The sequence below is a fragment of the Anser cygnoides genome, chromosome 1 (genome assembly GCF_040182565.1).
Source record: "Anser cygnoides isolate HZ-2024a breed goose chromosome 1, Taihu_goose_T2T_genome, whole genome shotgun sequence".
Classification (NCBI taxonomy): domain Eukaryota; kingdom Metazoa; phylum Chordata; class Aves; order Anseriformes; family Anatidae; genus Anser; species Anser cygnoides.
This window is the reverse complement of record NC_089873.1, coordinates 72262679-72285409: the sequence shown is the minus strand read 5'-3', so window position 1 is coordinate 72285409 and position 22731 is coordinate 72262679. Positions and strand designations below refer to the sequence as shown.

At 37.4% G+C, this 22731-nt stretch overlaps 1 protein-coding gene across 1 annotated transcript in view; it reads right to left on the bottom strand.

Annotated features, from left to right (window-relative positions):
* LRP6 (LDL receptor related protein 6) overlaps positions 1-22731 on the bottom strand; it is a 122024-nt gene that overhangs the window by 96477 nt on the left and 2816 nt on the right. Inside the window, exon 2 of the mRNA XM_013172840.3 lies at positions 10714-11107. Within this exon, the coding sequence (XP_013028294.2) occupies positions 10714-11107 (394 nt within the window). The remainder of the gene's footprint in view (positions 1-10713; positions 11108-22731) is intronic.

Here is a 22731-nt window from a genome sequence, read left to right as displayed (position 1 = left end):
TGTCTGATCAATATCAGGCAGTTTGGTACATGGCATGAAAAAGCTCCTCTCTGTTTCAAAGTTACCAACAAGACAACCCTTCAGCTACTTACTGAACTGTGGGCAAAATGCTCTGGTTACATTAGTTGACAAAATTTCTCTGATTTTAATGAAGCTAAAATAAATACATTTATATAGAGAACTCTGTTTAGGAACTCACAGTATTCCAAGTCTCATTTCTGTCTCAAAAAAGAAGTACATTTTAATGCAAGGAGAAAATTCTGCTCCAGTTAAGTAAGAAATTTCTGTCAAACCTCAAGAACACATTGTATTTTCATGCTTTCATAGTACCCGTCTCTTTAAATCCAAATTTGGTTTGTAGCTATAAAATGATGATTAGGCCTATATAATTTATTTAATACTCAAGCTTTTAGTGGTTATGAGCAGCGATCAGACCTTTACTAAAACAAATCTCTGGTTTCACTGTTGACTATTTAGCCAAGAAACTATGAGTCTGCCAGCTCAATGATGAGCACTGGCTTGAGCATCGTGTTCAGCAATCATTCCCCTCAGTCAAGCAACTAGTTTTATGCATGCCTAGGGGCCGATAGACATTCTCAGTCAGAACCTCCAAAGATCATTTCTGGCCACAATAAGCACAGCATTTAATACTGTTTAAAATAGCGTGTCGGACTATGACAATAAAATGATTAATTGTTTAATCAGGAAAGCACAGTAAAATCAACACACGACACTTTATACAGTTAATGGAACATTTAAGTGAGACCTTATGGTCAGGTGAAGCAGCAATTTCCCCCCTGCTCCCTACCCCAACAAAAAAAGACAACTCTGGATTGTTACCAACTACTTGAGCTCCATTGCTTTCCAAGTGTTTACAGCAAGAAATATGTGAGTTTCATTTTACACTTCTGAAGGCATCCTTGCAAGATCTCCTTACAGTTTGAGGCTTACAGAAGCCCACTGCTTTATATATCACACAACCTTTTGAGCAATTTCTTTCCTGATTAGTTTTTACCTTGGACTAATCAGGCTTATATTTAGATCCAAATGTGCTCTCCACAGAAAGATAAGCATCTTTTTTTTTTTTAATGTAAGAAAAAAAGCATGCTGAAAATAATTATAAAAAAAATCAAAATAGTATATTTTAGCTTACTCAGAAGTTCATTTAAACATAGACAATGATAAGAGTTTTATTCTACTGCAAATGAAAGCATCACTACAATACACAGCAAGAGAATTGCATGAACCTAATTTGAAATACACATTTCTTTTAGTATAACACTACAACCTGCTACAGCAAAGATAATGCTTATCCTTTAAATAAGGAAAATAAATTTCACAGTTGCATAGATTTATTTAGAAAAAACACTCAGACTTAACAGTCTTAACAGTGCTCTCAGTTGTATAATCTCCTATCTTTACCACTTTTTGGTTGAAGTGACAGAGAAAACTTATTACAAGTAATACTTAATGCTGAAACATGGAATTAAGATGTAAAAGTGAGAAATGACACAGTTCCCATGAGAAATGAAAATATAAAGTATGTGTTAAACAACCCTGGGGAAAGAAAGAAAAGGGTGAGAACCGGGGGGGGGGGGGGAGGAGGAGAGATCCAGAATGGATGTTGACAATTTTCAAGAGAGTAGTAGTAGAGGATTCTAATTAAACATTAAGGTCTAGAAAATATTTCAGTATTCTTTCTATTACTACTCATCAGCCCAAAGGGAAAAAAAAATGTTTCCATGATTCTGATTTTGCTGTTTTTTTCCCCTGTTGGATTTATTTATTTATTTTTCTTTTATTTTAAAGTACAACACAATTAGCATGTTTCAATTACAAGATAAAATTAACTAGACAGGCACCACAAATATATATTACATGTACATTGTCACCCAGACATATGCATTTAAAGCACACAATTTAAAATCCAGAATACTAGTGTGAAATAGCATCACCGGTCCATTTGAAGCAACTCCCATGGACAAGGCATAGGTTTTTCTATTGCTTTGCTTTATTACAAAATGCCCACAACTCAGCCAGATGTTTTACAAACAGCTTCCAAGGGGGCTGTCACCAACTAAAGAAACGGACAGACTGGAAATTTGACAGGTATACTATAATAATACAACAGAGTTAAAAGTGATAATTCTTTCTCCGAGCATCAAGCAGAAATCCAAAGCACAAACTTTTGCTTTGCTCAGCTCATTTTCAGGTCTTTTATAGATAGATAGTGAAGCAGTGGAACTGTACCACTTCAAATACCGACCCAGCTCAGCACCCTGGCATATTGACTGTAATGCGAACCATCTTCTCCTATCCTGGGGTCTATAAACATAAATTCCATACGCAACTATTATAGGTATTTTATTAGGACCACTCAAAATTTATGTCCCCAGTATGTCTTCCTTTCTTACTAGCTGCATTGTAAAAACTGCATTTGCTCAACATCCTCTGTACAATGTATTATCCCATGACATTTTATCTGACCATTTTACAGAGAAGACAGTACTAAAATATACTCTTTCTCCACAGGGATAGTCTTATTTTTTCCAGAAACGCAGCCAAATAAAGATTGTTCTTCTATAGACATTTTTTTCCTTTGTTAATCATGCTGAACTTTCATACAGCTGAGTGCTGTGATTTAATAAATAAATAAATAAATAAATTTAATCCATAATTTATTTAAAGAATATGATCAGTCTGTTTCAAATCATGCTAGCAAGAGAATTTATCATCTATTTTCAAGAAATGAGCAATAAATCAATCTTTTTTTGTCAACAAAATAAATTCTACAATCAACTTCCTCCACAAAATACTGCCCTAAGAAACAAAGCTGACTTTCTGCTCCATTTTCTACAATACAAATCAAATCCCTTGGTCTAAAATTTGGACCAAACTTTACACTCTAAGATGGACATATTTCAGTTACTTCCCCAAATGCTGTAAGGAATAAAAACCCACAAACAACCTTGTCTTGATTTTAAATGAAGATTTTTTTCCTCTGACATTCCTCCTTCTGTCTCTGTACTCCCTAACCCCATGAAAAGCAGACTCATTAACTATAAGACACAAAACTACTACACTCCTCATACCTGTTGTTACTAAGGCAGACTCTATCTTATATATTTCTGCTGGTTGTTAAAAATGCACTTGAGAGGTGTACAGTATGTTGGCCAAAATATTGCAGCAAAAATTTTGAGCACAAACTCAGATTAAGGCAAAAAGTGTGCTTTTGCCAGTGAAGCTAATGTAGAAAGGGAAGATGATGGTCGCAGAATGAACAAAGAAAGTTCAAAATGCACTGCAGTGAGCTGTATTCACTGCAGGATAGTTCTGCAAATAACCTTCTGGTGTAGATCTGCTTCAGCGCACATTGTCTATAAAGTTCATCATCATTTTCATAAAAAATCTAAAATATCCTGCCTCAAAATGGTAAAGTGATTAAAAACCAAACTTTTCCCTAAACTGAGGTATAAGAATAATTTCTTACATCAATTTCCAACTGTTATGCTGAGTCAGTTGCAATGTGTTTGTTTTTGTACTGAGCAATTGAAAGCTCTTTCTCTACTACATGGATGGGCTACCAGTGGATGTCATGGCCTCTAAGCTAATGATTTCCTGATAAACACCTCCAAGTTGTATTTCAGGGGTTGGGAGAGGAAGACTGCTTTGTTTTACTCTGGCCTCCTCCCTAGAAATAGCACAGACATTCCTTTAAATCCACTCTGCTTTCCCTACAATAACACTACTTTGAACTTCTTATGCAAGAACATAGAATGAACAATATTTCAGATCACAACTTTCTGCTGTAAATTAATATGGCCCCTTTGAGTTCCTGCTAATAGTTATTAAAAGTTATCTTAGGATCATTTTAATTCTTAAAGGTGTGTGAACAAATATGTTTTAATTAACATGCTAGCTAATAATGCTTACTAGAAGTATAAAATCATAATTTTAAAAATAACTTCCCCTGTGTTCACTCAGTATAAAGATTCATTCAAAACATGGGTAGTGAAAACTTGTTTGTTCACAATTTTTACTTTTATTTTTAAATACAACAGTCTAGTTTCATAGTCTAGACTTAGATGCTAAGTTATAATTGTAGGGATTGAAAATGCAGATAAAAAGAAGCATGCCCAAAGACTCATCACCAGAGGTTATTCACGCAGACCAGAAATTACTACCTCAGTTTAAATACTTGGTTCTCACTTACAAAACAAACACTGCATGTAAACTTCTATAGTAGACATCGATAGTTCAGGCCAACTCACATCGATTTTACCAGTTCTTATCACCCTTATCACTCCAACATTAAGGTACATGTTAACAGTCTAAACCATCCTCCTGAATGTGACCTTAATAAATTGTCAATAGACTACCATGTAAAATACCATATCCATAAGTCTCATTGGCACAAATCCAAATCTCAAAACACACAAAAAAAGAAAAAAAAACCACCAACAATGAACACAATGTTTTGACAAACTGCAGTGTTTCAAGGTGCTACTAGTTTATTCACAGTGAAGTTGGCAGAAGGCAAAGCACAGCCTTCAACTGATCCAGTCCACGGTCTCGTTTTCTAGCCCAAGCACTTAACAAAGGAGGTAGGGATGAAAGCTTATTTGCAAACTTGCCTTGAGCTAAAAGCATCTATAACTTTACGGTACTTGAGTCTTTAAGAACAACATTCATCCTTTACAAATCAACTCTGTGCACCCTAGTTTTATTTCTAACAAGCCAGATCTGTTGCATCTCCTTCCACAAATAGAGAAAACTAAGTTAAATGCCTGAAAAGCAAGGAAAACATCTTGGCATGTTCCTCTGAGTTCCTGGCAACCTCTGACAGTAGGATGAAAATAGGCAGTCAATGGAAGCAACATCTAAAACCAGCACATCAAGATTTACAAGAGAGGTCACCTCTCCAAGCCTTTGTTGTTTTACATACATGGGTTTCTGGTTACTTTCTGGTTACCTTCCTTCACCTCCTCCTTCAGAGGAGGCAAAAAGAGAAGAGAATGACATGAATATTTTGAGCCGTGCAATAAAATCACACCTTCACAGTTTGGGTATCCTGCCACACAGAACTACCCTAGCAATGGACTGGAAGCCAGCATCACATGAACCATATATGACAAATTGAAGACAAACCTTGTGAAGTCTTGTGAAAGAATGGTTCAGAATGAACAGACTGTCAATGATGTTCAACTTAAAAAAAGCTAAAAGTGCTAGCATTCAACACCATTACCATATGTGAATAATGTCTGATCGTGTTCTCAGAAGCCACACATCTTCATAAGACCAAGAGCTAAAACCTGAACACCTCATACTTCAGAAGCAAGGAGTTCTACTAGTTCTGGAGAAAATGGCAAGGACATTTCAGATGCCACGCTAGTCTCCCACAGGCTAAGGCTTCACATGCTGTTAGGCTTTATATCATGCAGGAGTCTTGGCCTTGGCAATCTTCTCTGATTTGCAGTCTCCCGTGCCAAGAGATTCAGGTCACCCAACAGCCCATGCTAGCATCATGCAATTACTAGTGACACTGCTGTTGCGTTTTAGATCTTTCAGGAGTTAAATGCAGCTCAAGAGCCAAGGTGGGCCACTCCTGATATAGTGTTATCAGGACAACCTGTGCAATACCATTGCAATCTTCTGGGTTAGCTTTGTTATCTTTAAGTCACCAAAAAAAAACCAAACAACAAACAAACCAAAAAAAAATCACCATTTTGGCTTCTTTAACCTCCCAGCTGTTATCAGAATTACTTTTTTTCTTCCCTGAGCCACAGCCTTTCATCTGATCTAAAAAAAGGACTCAATGTTCTGATACTGACAGTAATGCAAATGAACAAACCTATGAAGAGGGCTGTATTTGCAACCAACATCTTCTGATAAACAAAGCTTCTTTAGGTGAAGAAAGATTAAATACACCTTATAAACTGATGTGCCAACACCATAACAATCTGCAGATTTCATATCAGCTTAATACTTCTATATAAGTCACCTATAAAACCTCAGAATTAACTCATGATTGTCACAGGCCAGGCTATAAACCAAAAAAATAAGCAGAGCGCACTAATCTGTTGCCTGTGAAACATGTCAGTAGCAGTGGAGGAGTACCATAAATATTTCCAGACAGATGCAATCTGCTCAAGGGAGATGTGGCATCAGGCAAGAGAAGGCACGAAGCAAAGCCTTCTGTTATTCACATTATTATTGGGATTTACATCTAAAGTCATTTTAGATAATACTGACTTGTATGTAAACAAACAAAAAAAAAACCTTCATTGAAGTCTTACAAAGCAATTGTGAGTTTTTTATTACCGAAATGTTTTTGGTAATAGAAATGTTTTTTGTTTTGCCAATATCAAATATGCTATAATTGTTATTAGAACTGCTTTCCTTTCCTTATATTGTTTTTATATCATCCACAACTCAGCAAAAAATACTACTAGTTCCCATGGATCTTTTGTTATGATGTGTAGATGTAATGCCTGTATTGAAACTGCAAGAATTTTTTAGTGCTTGATGCACTTAGGTGTAAGTTGCCAGCTTTCGAAGAAAAAAAAAAAAAAAAAAAAAAAGAAAAAAAACAGGTCCATATAACAAAGAAAGTATATGTATTCCCTGGAAAGGTTTTAGATGAAAAAAATTGAAATGTCTGCTGGGGGAGGGTTGCACTTTGAATCTGAAGATCTTCCCCAACATGTAAAAGTACTTAATTCCAGAAATCAACTTCAGCTGTCATAAAAAGTATTGTAGTTCTTTGTACTCTTAATTCCATTCATTAACTGAAACCTTTACAACCTGAAAGCTTTACAAGAGTTGAACAATTAAAGTAACTCTATAGAGTCACTTGATTTAAAACATGTCCTGAAAAGTAAGCAATTAGTCAGCACTTCTAGGAGGCACTTAACATTCCCTTTGGGGTGAACAATACATGTAGAAGTGAGAAAAACCAGTTCATTTTGATAGTGCTTCCTATGAAGAAAGCTGATCAAGTTGTCTAAAGGGCAATTTGGGGAGGAACTGTAATGATGATAATGAAGTCTTTTCCCTGAGGACAAAATGGCTGTACAAGTAAAATAAGAAAAAACAGAAGTACAAATTTACAACACTGCATTTTCAAGCAGTACTTGCTCAAGAATCTGAATAGGTATGACATTTTTTCTCCTATCATAAATACTGAAGCAGAAAAACCTCTCTTCCACTTGCTCTATTTTCATGCAAGCCATTCCTAAACATGATGCTCTTCTGCACATGGGGTGGTCTACCACCCGGTCTTCTTCCCTTGTCAAAAATCAATAATGGAGTTTCAGAGTATGCGTTATGCACAGCTGTCAATCTTATTAAGAGGGTCTTATGTTTAACACTGGTCAGAAATATACAGTTTCAGAAAGGATGACAAGCAACCAGAAGCCTTCCTGAACCAGCCCTGAAAACCCTCAGTCCACTTCAGAAGGCTGTGCTTGTTCAGCCTTCTGTACCTTCTTTACCTTGTGTACACACAAAATATTTAATCGACTGCCAAGATAACAGAACAATAAACTGTAAAATAAGTCATAGCATATGAAAAACAGAAAGAAGAAGCTCCAAGTTCAAAACATACACAGGAGATGGTCAGTAAGAAGAGTCCAGACATTTTAGATTCTGATGACTTCCTAGAGAAAAATATCAGAGTAAAAATTAGACTTGGGGGCTGTGTCACAACTATCAATTGAGAAATATTTTCCATTAGAGAATGTATTACTTATTATTGATAGCAGACATGAATGTCAAGTCTAATTTCTACAATGGTATTTCACAATTACACATATAACCTCACATACAATTAACAGATGGTTTTGGCAGTGGTAGCAAAGGTTCCCCAAACCAGTTATTCTTTAAAACCATTACTGTTGCTGTAGCATGTTCTGAAAAAGAACAGTCACATTCCTCAGAAGAGTAAGTACTGGGTAAAGACCTTCAGAGAGCAATGGCTAAGTATCCTACAACAGACAGGTTGCTGAAAAGACCAGAGGGTTGGCAAAACACTAATTTTTTCTACATGGGACGCTGCCAAGAAAACACGTTATTCATTACTGCATATTTGTGCTGGCTTATATTGTTCTTAAGGTTTTATTTCAAAGCAGAGATTCACGTTTTTAGTAAGAAAAACATGTATAGTAAATACACATATATACCCAAGCAGAGAACAGAAAAATACATTTTGGTACTAAATTCAACACGATCACAAAATACTTTATATATCTCCAATCAACTATATTTGTCAAACTTTAATGAAAAATGGAGCTTGTGAGTAATAACAATCTTAGTGTAAATTTTGCTGCTAAATCATTCCTTTTCATGAATTGCACGAGTTCATAAATCTGTGTCTGGAAAAATCATCAACTGTGCGTAAGAGGAGATGGACTAGACTGCAGAAAAATGAAAGGGGGTTGCTTTTCCAAATTTCATATTTTATTAACTATTTTTAGATCCTTTTATGGCTTATTCCTACCACTGTCTGCCAGGCAACAGTGTGAAACCAAAAGATATTTACAGGGCTAGAAGAAAGTGTAAATATTAGTGAAAGAGGAACACACACAGGAACAGTTTGGGGATTTTTTTCTTTTTCTTTTTTTTTATACACACCTTTCCACCCATAATTTCAAGTGTCAGAGGAAATTCTGCAATGTGATCAGCTTTATTAAAAGCCGAAAGGTTTTCTGCCATAAAATTGCATACAAGGATTGCAGTTTATTTATTTATTTATACCATACTGCACATACACATACATACTGCAGTATAGTAAGACTATATAGTATAGTAATATAGTATTGTAAAGTATATAGTATATAGTATAGTAAGTGGATATATTACTGCATTACCTTCCTATCTCCCTAAAACATACCTTTAATATCTCAACTTACAAAGTGACTTCTACAAAGATTTAGAAGAAAAAAAAAATCTTGTCTTTCAATTAGTGGTTTTTTTTTTTTGTTTGCCTTTTTTTTTTTTTTTTAATGCAGGCTTATTGAAGTGTTTACTCCTATTGATTTAACAGATCATCAGTATGGAAAAAGTTATGAGTTCACTTTACCTTTGATCTATTTCACTCTTTTTCTTGTAGTTTCTCTTTGAGCTAAGCATTTTGAAAGAGTGCAAGAGTATGCAATCACCTAGTTTTGATCACTGAACATATTACTGGGTATATTTGAAAAATACAAATACTCTACTAAAAAAGACTAGCTTGACAAGAGTGTGATATTCCTTACTAATAAGGATCACTGTCTCTCTGGTTGCAAGACAAATCAAAAACATTTTGACTATTTTTCCTCCCCTCTCTCTCACTTTTGGGATGGTGGGTGAAAGGGGCACAAGTTGTTGCATCTTTTCTTATATACTTAAATGGTTTTAGAATCTAGTAAAATAAAACTTGTGCTATCACTGACTCTAATTTTTAAGTAGTAAAGAGAGAGGAAAAGAACAAGTTTATCCTTTTTGTTATTTTGAAAGCTAAAAATATAAGTAATGCAAAGGAAACATTTTTCCTGTTAATATACCATCAAAGGCCTATTGAAACTGGGGAAGAAAATATTCAGGATATAGCATTCCTACAAAGCTTGGGAAAGAAGCCATGTTTTGCACAAAAAAAAATAAAAACAAAACAAACAAACAAAACATTAAAAAAAATAAGCAACACATTTTTCCTTTGTGAAGGAAAGACCCAAACAAGTTAACAGGTTATAATATAAAGAAGCTGCAAGCAAATAAAGCAGTCGTCATCTTTGCAAAGAAAATAATGCATTAATTTCTCCGCCCAAACAGCTGACTGAAAAACTTACTTGACATGACAGTAGGAGAGATTCATTTTCCTATTTGTCCAGGAAAAAAAGACGGTATAAATATATCTACACTACAAATAAATGAACTATAAGAAGATTACACAGTGTCAAAGATATTCCACTAGTCTTTCACTCCAAGAGAGTCAGTCACCTTATCAGAGATGACTACACACTGGGTAAGTTCAAGCTAGATGTTTATGTAGCATCACAAAAACCACCACTGAATTTGTCATTTCTGGCAACAACAGATTAGTCCCAAAATTGGAACAAAAAGATGATACTGTAAGTCACATTTAGAGACTGAAGTGAGAAATGGGAACAATCAAATCTGTTCTAGAGCGGGCTATTCCAAGCCCCTTTTTTTTTCCCCAGACAAATTCCCTGAAGAGTGGAGAGCAACCTTTCTGTTAATTTTGGTTCAATTCCAAAACATGTCTCAAAATATTTTTAGTACAGTGTATTTATTTGTCTCTTTTCTCTTGCTGTTTCAATAAAGCATAAACATTAACAAGGAATAATGTTCCCAAAAAATCAGTTAATTGACACTGCAGTGATGCACAAGCCTATTTACAGGCATTTTGATGGCTTTTCAAGAAGATTACACATTTTCACCTTAGAATTTCCACATTTCTGTTCATCATCTGCACTACTACCAAAATAATTTTCTTCTTTTTTTTTTTAATGCCTGATGATTTCTAGTTGTTCACAAACCAAGATAAACGCATTTCCAGAAGTGCAAATTATTTTCAAGGCACAATAATAGAGAAGCAAATAATGCAAAATGAATCAGAATAACTTCAATAACAGTACCATCAAGTATTTAAAATCATTGAGCAAACAAGTCGTAGAAGAAATGGTCATAGTCATATGTATTTTGACAAAGACTTACCCTCTTGCAGGATCTAAGGCAATTGCTCTGGGTTGATCCAATTCTTGCCAAAACAAAACTTTCCTCAGTGATCCATCTAAATTGGAAACTTCAATCCGATTTGTTTCAGAATCCGTCCAGTATAATTTCTCTCCCAGCCAGTCACATGCCAGCCCATCAGGTGACAAAAGTCCAGAGATTACCACATTTTGTACACTCCCAGACTTATTGAACTCTGTTCGTTTAATGGCTTCTTCACTTACATCACTCCAGTATATCAGCCCCTTCACAAACACGAAGTCCACTGCTGCTGCGTCCTCTAGGCCGCCCACGATCACAGTGGCGTTCTCCTTCCCGTGTGCAGCATCCACCAACCGCAGGTCACGTCGGTTTGCGTACAGCAACAGCGGGGCAGCTTCAAATGAGAGAAATAAGGGATGGGGGGACAGGCAGATGCATTAACAACACTCCTACTAAGGACAATTTATGGCCTGATGTACCGTCATAGTGCAACTACTAATTTATGGGAAAGAGAACAAAAAAAGAGGTGGAGGGACATTTTGAAGTTTGACTGAAAAGCATGGACTCAAATCGAAGCCTTTCAACTATGCTACAACTCAAGATGGTAACTTAGTAATGGGCAGCTCATTATTCTAGGCAGTGCATTATTAAAATAAGATTAAAGAAGAAGGCATAGAACAAAGAAAATGGAGGTTTGAAGTGCCCGAATGACACTGTCCTGTACAGAAGGATGCTTAAATAAGAATATGAAAGATGAGTTTAAAGCAGCTTTATAAGCACTCAGTACTGGCCCACAAGAGCAAAAATATTTATTTATTTATTTATTTATTTATTGCCAGAATTTAGTAATTTACACCTCACAAACTTCTATAAAAGAATAATTCATGTCAGGCTATCAAAGACGTGTGTGTTGATACCCTCTGCAATTATGTATCTTGGATATTTTACATATAATACATACAAATACAAAATGCAGAGAACAGCATTAGAAGAATACATATGTATATATATATTTGAGTGTCAATATTGGTATGAAGAGGTAGGGAGAAAAATATACTTACATGAGTGAACCACAGTGAGTTCTTTCAAACTCAGCTCCACTCCTCTTATTTGCTTACTGTATCAGTTTGCACAGTCAGTATATTTTTCATACACGATACCTGACTAATACAATTAATCGAAAGATGCAACCATGAAGCAACCATTTTTTTTAAATGTAATATGCCCCTTTAATTCTCCTTAACCACAAGCTATATATAACATTATGAAATTTCCGTCCTCATTCCTACTTTTACATAAGGTTAAGAAAAGTACATAGTTTTTACCACTAAACATATCTACCTTTCCCTGTGTTTACTTAAGTCACTGTAGCAGCGGAGCTGTACAGCAGCATCTAGACATACAGTGGTTGGCATATTGAATGCTTGTCTATCTGCCACCACACAAATTTAACAAGAATCCTCCAGATTTATTCATCAGGATAGGCAGCCATATTAAATTTCTAGCAGGATGTATGTCCTAACAGAAAAGCCCTAATTTCAGAGCCGAAGATGTGCCTTTCTGAATGTCAATGGCTACACTGCCAGAACACATACAGTTCTTGCATGAGAAATCACAATGAATTCAGAATCCCACACTGAAATTAGAAATACTAACACCTAACAAATACATGCTTTAGAAAATTCTGAAGTTAGTTTCCAAGAGCAGACTACTCCCCTCATTTCTGCAAAACTGTTTATCAAAGACACTGCCAGGTGTACTGGGAGAAGCTGAAGGAACTAAGAAGTTCCCTAATCTACCTCTAACTAAACAAATTAAACGAGTGCTGTTATATCTTTGAAAGCTATTTTCTTTCTAAAAACTAAATTGTTCAGGCTGTCTGCCTAAATTTAGAAGTACTGAATATAAATTGATTCATGCCAAACTTTAGAAGAAAGATACCTGAATAGCTGGGGGGGGGAGCTTTTTTGTTTTTAAGGATGTTAAATTTGTACTCCCCCTCCAGAAAGCAAGTTTTTAATTGTGCGGTAAAACATTCGGTTTAGAGATTATATTTCTATGGAGAAAGGGTAGACATCTTCAAATCAGAAAGCAGAAACCTTTTATTAAGTATGTTTATTACCTTACTTTGCTATCTCCTTCCCTTCCTTGCATAATTTTCCATACCCTAAAGATTCAAAATGAATCACAGTAGAGTTTCCTTAAGTGCAGGTTGCTTACAAAGACTGCATTTCCAGAAGAAAACAAAAGAACTACTTGGTAAACTGAGAATGATAAAAAAGAGACATGCAATATAATCATCTACTTTTTAAAGCTTGCATACGATTGTGACTTGAAAAATCTCATTAATAGCCAGCTCAATGTCACCCAGAGCACCATGTGAAATGTGCAGCCAACTGGCAGAGCTCTCTCTAATAAGACAGCATGCCCAGCATTTGAAAAAAGGTAAATCCAGGCACAAATGAGTACAGGCTCCATTATTATTTACAACACAGAGCAAGAGTACCCATGCACACAGCATGCAGTGAATTGGAACACCAGGCATGTCAAGTGTAATCACTGAGGCCTGAAGGCACCGCTGAGCCTAACACAACTGCACTGCATAGGTTATTCACTCGTTGTTGGAGCTCAGAGCTGGCCAAGGAATGGTTGGAGAAAGCATCCTTTTCATGAATGATACCAGTTATTTGAATGACAGCTCAGAAGGAACACAGCTACGCTTAGGATGAGCAGTTTCATGCAGATTGATTCAAAGCTGCAACTTGTAGCGCATTCCACAGGGCTGGCAGATGAGGATATTAAGCTTTCCAATTTGTTGCAACATTCAGGAATGAAGTATGCATCACCAAAATAATAAAAAACAGGTTTGTTCCCCCACCCTCTCCAACCCTTCCCAGTAAACACGAAGGCTTCAATATCCTATAAAATCTAATTATTGAAGTTGGCAGCGTTAGTACCAAGTATCATCTCTGCTATTTACTTGACTCAAGCAGCAATGCCAAAGGGAGAATTGGGGCAGAAGATCCCATCCTGCTCCATGTAACTCACTCTGAAAGAGAAACAGGACCCAACAATGCTGTCTTGAATAACACAGTTATGAACTATACTAATAACTAAAGGGAAGAAATCCAAGAGAAACTCCTTTCAAAACTAAGCAACTATTTCACAGTTTAAGTTGCAATGGGGCAAGGAGATAAAACTCAGATTTGCTTTTTTTTTTTTTTTTTTAAAGAAGTCAAAGCTGAACTCTTTATATATGTTTCTACTTTTCCTTTTGATATACATCATAAATACACATATTAACTGCATCAAAGTATAATACATTGACAAGAAGTACTTACACTCTTTTAAAGCAAAAGAAAAAACAACCATCTTAGAAATCGGCAATTGAAATCATAGTGAAAGTTATCACGTCATCTACCATCTGAGAGGCCTACATGCAGTTTATTCTTTTAAGTAGGGAAAAGTACCCAATACACAGTAAAAGCTAGGCTTAGTTTCAAAATAGCCTTTTTTTGTATCAAACAGCAAGAACAAATGTTTGTTTAGAGACTACAAAAGTTACAAAATTTAAGGTTTAACACATCTGAACCACAACAAAAATTGTGGCTTAAAAATACTGCAGCCCACAGGATGCAAAGGGATGAACCAGTAGAAGTAAAAATCACTTAACAAATAAAAATATTTTTCAACTTTTATTATTAGCATTTTTTTTTAATATTCAAGAGGCAACTTTAGGCTGTCAGAATTTGTCATACTTTTCTTTAACTAGTCAAGATGCCACTTCCACAAGTTCTTACTTGCTCTCTTTCCGCTTCCAGTGATCCACAACACCTCTGGGTGTCGTGAGGTCAGTGTTACCCTTCCACAGGCTCATTCTCTTTCACTCATATGGACTTTAGCCTGGTTAAGACAATTAGTATTGCCTCATTTTCCCCAACCCCCTTTTTTCCTCATTCGCAACCCTCAGCTATGCTGTTCTACCCCGTCACTTAGTTACGGGCCCTTTCCCAAGCTGATTCAAATTATTACATCAGTAAAAGTTTTGACTGGGTTAGCAAGTTGAATCAACTCAAGAAGAGGTCCAGCAAAATCCAAAACTAACATAAGGCGAGCAGCAGGGTGCTAGAAGGGGGAGCAGCTCTCCCCGCTTTTATTGGCAGCCTGTTAGATCTGCTCAAGATGTGACTGCAGCCACATCCTTTCTCCTCAGCTCCACTTTCAGCTGTAGGTTTCCAACCTCTCTTTCGCATTGGCACTAGCACTCACCCAATACCACTGCAAGACAATGCAGGGAGCTAAACTAGCAGAAAGCTACCGTACCCTTTCCTCACCCACCAAAAAGAAGTTTTCAGCCAGATGTCAACCAGAACCTATTCAGAACAAAATCAGATAAATGTAAGACTAGCACAACAGAGAAAGGCAGGACTACATTAGCTTTGACAAATTAGCTGAACCAGCTGTTTGTGAACCCCCAATTTAGTCCAGATGAGAGGTGGCCACCAAAATTTGTGGCAACCTTTGCCAGAATCCCAACGTGGCCTGGCCAGTCATACTCAGCAGGTGCACAAATTATGGAAAGAAGTACCCATGCAGAAGGCCACTGCTAATAAGCCGGGGGATTGCACATTGGAAGAAGATGTCCTCAAACTGGAAAGAGAGAACTCCCTCTCTTAAATGTCTCAGTGAAGAAGTTCGAGCACCTGAAGGTGAAACAATAGTGCCAAGCTCACTGCCACAAGGACAGCAAACACAAACTGGAAAAGAGTAGACACAGTGATGAGATGTACCAAGCAAACACACACCATCTTGGATGAGGCACAGAAAGCACAGAGAATTTACCAGACACCGTGACAGAATAACATGTACCCACTTACCGACTGCAAGGGAAAAAAAAGCAGAGAAGTGGGTATAGATAACCAGCCAAGATCAGTAACTGCAACCTCCTCAAAGCCATCCTGCACAGAAAGCTCCTTGTATGTACTACAATCCTCCCCATTCCCAGTACATCCCACAGACAGCCAACACAAAAATGTAAGAAAAACTCTCTCAGTGGAGAGTGTTCTGGAACAGTCAAATTGTGAGGACTCTCCTTTCACTCCCCAGGTTTCAAGTTTCTCCATCACTGCTTATGCTTAAAAAGAATTCTGTGTATTTAGTTTCAGTGCATATTCAAATCCTGCTGCTCAGCCTGGAGGAGCAAGAAAGAAAAAATGTGTCAGGAGTTGTGACTTTTGGTTCCACCCCTCATGTGGGAGCAGGGGGAGAGCTGCAGTCAGAACCTGAGACTTCATAGTTCTTTGGAAAACTAACTGAATGTGGTGTTTGTAGTGAGTAAGTGTCATCATGGACAGTTGAGATAACATTGGGAATAAAAGCCTGGGAGACATATCAATCAGAAGAGAGATATGTTGCAAAGAAAAACAAAGCTTCCCCCCAAATCAGGGACCCATCCTCAAGAAACACATACAGTGATGGTTTCTATTTTCAACCAAAAAAAATCTCCAGGAAATATAAAGGCATTTTAGCACAGCAAGCACCAGGATTTACACCAAGTGGCCCATCACAACATCCTTCCTGATGCATCCCACATAATTTTTACACAGACTAATGAACTTAACGGTAGCCCCCATTCCACCTTCACTGTGAATGGAGAGCTCTCTTCTATCCAAACCTCTTTGTTCTCACAAATATACCTACAGGACACCGCAGGCAATCAGACTTTAGTAAACAAGCCTGAGGCAGCCCAAACTTTTCCAAGAGGTCCTTCTCTCCTCTTTTCAGCTAACCTAAAGCTTATTCCACATCCCAAAGACATCCGAGGGCTGTTCAGGTGGCAACTCAAAAGGTGACAGGAACAGCCAGGCTTGCCAATGAATGAGAAGAGTGAAAACATCAGTGCAAAAGCAAAGACACCAAACAGCAACAATGGCACCTGGATTCTGCACCAAGTCTCTACTGTTAGTTTTGCAGGACTTTGGCCAGATAGGAGCTGTGGAGACAAAGGTGAGACTTGCTGATACAAAGTCAGCACATCATCCTTTAACCTGCTCAATAATAGGAAAAAAAAAATTTCTCTTACTAAAGAACTAGAAGGATGGGGGTAAAAGAATGAGGAAAAAAAGTACATGGAAGGACAGAAATGACAGGTCCAGGAATACAAAGTCAGCAGGCCTGGCACAGTATAACAAAAGCACATATGACCGAAGTACACCATGAACACCAGTGTATGACATGCAAATAACTTTCTGAACGGCAGGCATCACCCATGAAATCACCTTGTCAGCAACAGATCTACAAAGTTGGCAGTTGATGATTTCCAAATTATCAGAGCATGCCTCAGCATTTGGTAGCACACTCACATCAACTGTCCATCTCAGTAAGGAAAAGATGACTTGACTCATCTTTCCGTAACACTGACTCTCCTACTCTTTCCATTGCACTTTCATGGGATAAAAGACATCGCTCTGACAGAGAGTTGACACATCCGTAACTTAATATGCTGAATCTGTCTTGTTCACAACAGCCTAGGATGAGCAGGGCGTTATGCTCCCTGATCAGGCATCTGCTTGCAGCTGCACTGTCATCTAACACTGACCTTCTGCCATGATCCTGTTGCTTATAAGGAGGAGCCACAAAGCGGCAAGAAAACAAACAAACAAACAAACAAACAAACACCACTACCCTTCATACATTCTGGCGTCATTATTGCCTACAGAGGTTCTAAGAGTAAGAAAACAAACCAAAAATCCTGCATCAAATCCCTCATGATGTTGCTGAAAGACTGAGTGCTGTTTAAGTCCCTGCACTAAATTAGAGCACTGAGACGCGGTGCTGGGATGCGGTGGCAGAGGCAGCCCATTTCCCAGGGCCTGGGGAGGCTGGCGGCCACCAGATATACCTTGCACACCTCAGCCATCTGAGACGGGAATGCTCCAAAGTTTGCTGCTAGCCTGGAACGATTGCAGCCCATGGGCTGGCCGGCACACCTGCTTGGGGATGCACTGAGCAGCAGCACACTAGTTCACCTTGAAACTAACAACATCTTTTCCACATGGACAAGAAGTTCACAGTCATTGAGCTACCCTTAGATGACACTTTCAGCAATTTATCCCAGCTGGCATGCTTCGCCTATACGGTGCTTTGCTTAATGTTTCTTTAAGTGCAACAGTGTATATCGTCAAGTTAAAAAAAAAAAAAATCAAAACATAGAAAGCCCTTAAGTTTACTTGTTCTCTTCTTTAGTTTTTTTGAAGCACTCTCAGGAAGTTGCTGTAAAGCATGACCTCAGAATTTAGCACAAAAAACCCCAGCTGGAGGACTGAAAGACTGACAAACAAGAAAAAGTTGTCAGCACTGCTAAGTGCAATGCAAGAGTAAGTGACAGCCCTCAGCAGTGACATAAACGTGCAACTGATTAGGGGGAGAGCAGAAGGCTCCACTGCCTCAAAAGACTTAACACATTTTCATCTCCACTCCTCTGTGATTCTTCATCAAACAACATATCAGCTATCCAGTGATTACTTTGTGTCGTACTTGCCAGATCAAGCTTGGTGAATGGCACCTTTGTCAGTTCATCCATCATAACAAATACTGAGAATAAAAAAAAGCTATACCTCCTACTAGTAAAACACTATTTTTTGTCCATACAAGTTCGCAGATTTTGTTTCTCACAGTTACAATACTTTCTTCAAGACAAAACAGTATAAAAAAATTTGCAAAAAAATGAAGGATTTGATGCCACGATTCACACAAATAGAAAACAGATTTATAAGAAAATTGAAACAAAATACTCACAGTGCAAGCTTAAAGCTAAACTTTCCACCAGCCAAAGGGAAAAAAGTTCTCAAACCAAAATTGCACTTTAAAGCAGTCTAAGACTTAAAACTATATTAAATTTACTACAGATTAGTAAATAACTATTCCAGCTCAAATGAACAGTTAGGGACTATTTTTAAAGGGTAAAGAAAGATGGACACATACTTCAAGAATTTTGAAAATCATTGCACTTTTTTTTCTTTTAAAACACAGTTGGACCTGCATGTTTTGTTTTATTCATTTTTAAACTCTTAGAATACTCTCACATAACATCATAATTAATGTCAAATCTTCAACAGACGTCCATTAGAAATTATTCATTTTTATGCATGAAAAAATATATGTAGACACAGAGAGGACCATTCAAAAAATGCAACTGCTGGTCTTTTTCCTATTGAATACAACTTAATTCTGGTAATCCAAAAGAAAAAAAAAAATCTAACAATCCATAAACACACACACACACCAGCCAATTTGGAATTATATTACCTATGAACATTACTATTACCTACAGGGTAAATATTAACTGTTGAGCCTCACTTAAGTTTCCGATTTATTAAAACACAAATGTTTTTTCCAAATGGATATAATAAGAGTCACTACAAGGTTTACAAATTATTTTTCCTACTCCTCCATTGTTCTTAACTTTAATATTTCTACTTTCCTAATCCTTGTGTGGGCAAGAGGATTTTCGGATTTCTGCAGTGTCAGCATTTTAATCAATACTAACACTATGAGTACAAGCAAAAATTTTATTCACTGCTTTGACAGAACAACAATCAAAGGAAAAATATTTAAAATTCTAAGTCACCTTCCACACGCTCTTAACTTCAGGAGTTTGAGCAAACACAGCAGCCACCTTCTAGAACTGTTTGACAACTTACAGAAGAGAATGCTCTTTATTGAGATGTTTTGGAGGCATAAACACTAAAAAAAAAATGTTTTTCCCCTTGGAACAGGTCAGGGGGGAAAAGAGTAGGGGGAAAAATATAAATGAGAAAATTACATTACAGTATCATAGAGAAAGAAAACAAATGATTTTTGATCAAGCAAAATTATATAGCTAGTTGATTAAGATTTTCTGTCTCTCATATGATTACTTTTCAAATCTGACATCAAGAGCTCACACATGGCCCTCATAAACAGAATTAAAACTATAATCCCATTTCTGCCACATTGATTATATCATGAGGGAGTAATTCTATTTAGGTAATGTGATCCTGTAACAAGATGCTGAAAAAATCTGTATGAACGTTGCTATTTTCCATGTCTGTTTATATTTAAAACATTTTATTATTGTTCTATTCATATAAATATTGAAACTCAAAAAGCATTCCTTCTATTTAAGCTAACACGCTTTCTCAGAAGTTTATAACAGTTTGCAAAGGAAACAAAATATTACTAAGCCATAGCTTTTTTTCTTCCCCACCTACACTTTGAAAAGTATCTTCTTAAAAGTACACTGAAAATCAAATGGTATTACAGTAGTCACATTGTATTCATTGATTGGTAGGTCTGACTCCATTTCCAAATTGGTAGGGACTGTGCCAACTGCATTGAAATAGAAAGGTCTGTAGCATGATAATCACAAGGAGACAAAGAACTCCCCTATTTTCATAACCACAGCACAGGGGAGCATAACAAAAAGGAAAAACAACAACAAGCTCATTTCTGCTTGCAAACACCATCAGAGTCAGACCATGTAAAGCAAACATTGAGCCTACTACCTGTGAAACTCTTTCCATAAGTATTTATAAACTACAAGAATATCCAGACAGCTTAAGGAAGGCTCTCTGTGTTAACGTGCCTGCCAAATACAAATAGGAAAAAGTTGCTTAACTTTTAGGGTGTCAATACCCAGCATTTACATACAACACGTTAGAGATGCAATGCTTTCTGCTTCCAAGCCTTGGACAATTACCATAAAAGTATCACTCAGTTCCTTTGTTTACAGCGTGTTATACTCTGAAGTGTAAACTCTGAAACTACACAAGCAAGGTGCAAGTTGTATAACTACAGATTATTAAGGGAGAAAACTTTTTTCACCTCATGAAGAAAGGCACTAGCAACTGCCCTCTAGAAGAGCCATCACTACGAAGTGTTTGGCTGAGAAGTGTAAATGGTCACTGCGCGCTCATCCCAGGCATCCCATGCACACACCAACAGCCACAGAATTTAGGTTCATTGGCTCCACTTCCACACAAGCAATGCCAGCTGCTTTCTGAGAGTAAGAACAGCAACTGCTCCACAAGTCTTTGAGGCAGCCGCATCCCCCCATGTCTTCTGAAGAGACTTACACCACTCGCTAGTACAAGCCCACCCATGGGAAATTCCTTTCCAAGGTAAACCGTGCTGTCAGAGTACCAAGAGTCCTTCGTGTGTCATCAGAAAAGTGGGTGGCAGCACTGGATTTTACCAGCCACATATAGTCTACGAACCAAACCTCTCCCAGGTGAGGCTGTGGATGGGTGAGGGCTCCCCAGCAGGAGAGCTGGGAGAAGAACTGGCCACATTCCTGGGCACTCAGGCCTGAGACCCTGACCAAAGCAGCAGCACACAACAAAGCTCTACAAAAAAATGCATTTCTGGTGCTGCTCAGCAATAACAAGTTCTCCTCCCTGTTGTACAAGGATGGGGACTCTCTGGAAGAAGCCACCAGCAAAGCAAGCCTAGCAGTTAGCATTTCATAGGAAATTAAAGAGGTTAAATGTGCTGGGGACAAAGAATACAGTGTCTAAGCCTGAAGACCGGCTGCCAAAAGAGATGAATGGTGACAGATCAGAAGCTGAGAGCTGCTTCTCCCTGTTTTCTTCCCCTACCCCACTCCCTCAGAAGGAAAAAAAAATTATCTGTGCTCTACTTGATTTGAACTAAAAAGTAAATCCCATATTATATGCACTGTGGCAGATATTTTGAAGCTGGCATTTTTGAGATGCGACATCATCATAAAGGTGGATTACATATGTCCAAAGGAATCAGATTTCTTCAGCTCCCAAAGACAGAGTTTAAAAGGTTCTTACGCCCCAGCTCCTGACCTATCTTCCTCCAAAAAAAAAAGCCTCTACCCATTCTACAACTTCCAGCCAAATTCCCTCATTATCTGGAACTCTGGAAGTGCAGATGTTATCAATTCATAAGAGAAAAAAGGAAACCTGATTAATGCTCCTCTAACCGGTATTGCTGGGAAACATGAGCAAAGATTTTCACCTAAATATCTCTATAGAATTCCACCGAAGGATACAAGAAGCCCATCATCTTTACCCTGTGAGCACACACCTGTGAGCAGATATACACAGCTTCATCAATATACCCATAACTTCCTCACATTTTCAGTGCACCTTGCCATAAACAACTACTTCACCTTACCTCCCAGGCATAGAAAAAAAATCCACCATGCTTTCCGTCTTCATTTTTCAGTGAAAAATTATAAAAATAAAAAGCTAAAGCAATCTGATGATAGTGAGCTATCACAGAGATGCAACTGCAAAAACTATTAAAGTAATGGTGGATTTTATAACACCTTAGATCACACTAATTTTAGACTGCTCTACGGAGAGATGAAAGAGGAAAATGCATTGGAAACCACAGCAGACAAAGTTGTGCTGATTTCTGAGGAATCATACAATGGAAAAACATGACAAGAATATGGTCTATTCAAGCTTGGGTGGAGAAATACATCATGGTGATGACAAAAAAATAAAAGAAGATATTTCAAAGTCATTTTGTCAAAATGTAAGTATTGTCTAGTCTTAGGTCAAGAGACCTTTAGCCTGGAAGGTAAAAAGGTAGCTCCAGATTAAACCCCATACTTCATCTCCAGCCTGTCTGCTTCAGAAGTAAAAAGCCTGGTCCCATTTCTGGACTTTTGGTAGAAAAATGCATACAAATACCCTAGTCACAGCTTAACAAGTCTTGAACATTAAGCTCCTCTAAACTGCATACAAATGAGACCATCTAAAAAAGACACACATAAAAAAAAAAAAGGCAAAGATGTTCTGCTTATCAAAAGCAAGTTACTAATAACAACAGATTCAGACAAACTCTCTTCTGAACACATAAGAAAAGAAGGGGTTTTAAAATGCCCATTACCAAACAGCCATTTTCATTTCTTCACTAACTGACCTTAAGCCCAGAGGTCTGCAACATTCAGTAAGTCTGCACAAACATCATTTATAAGACCCCTATTCAAACAAGAGCTTT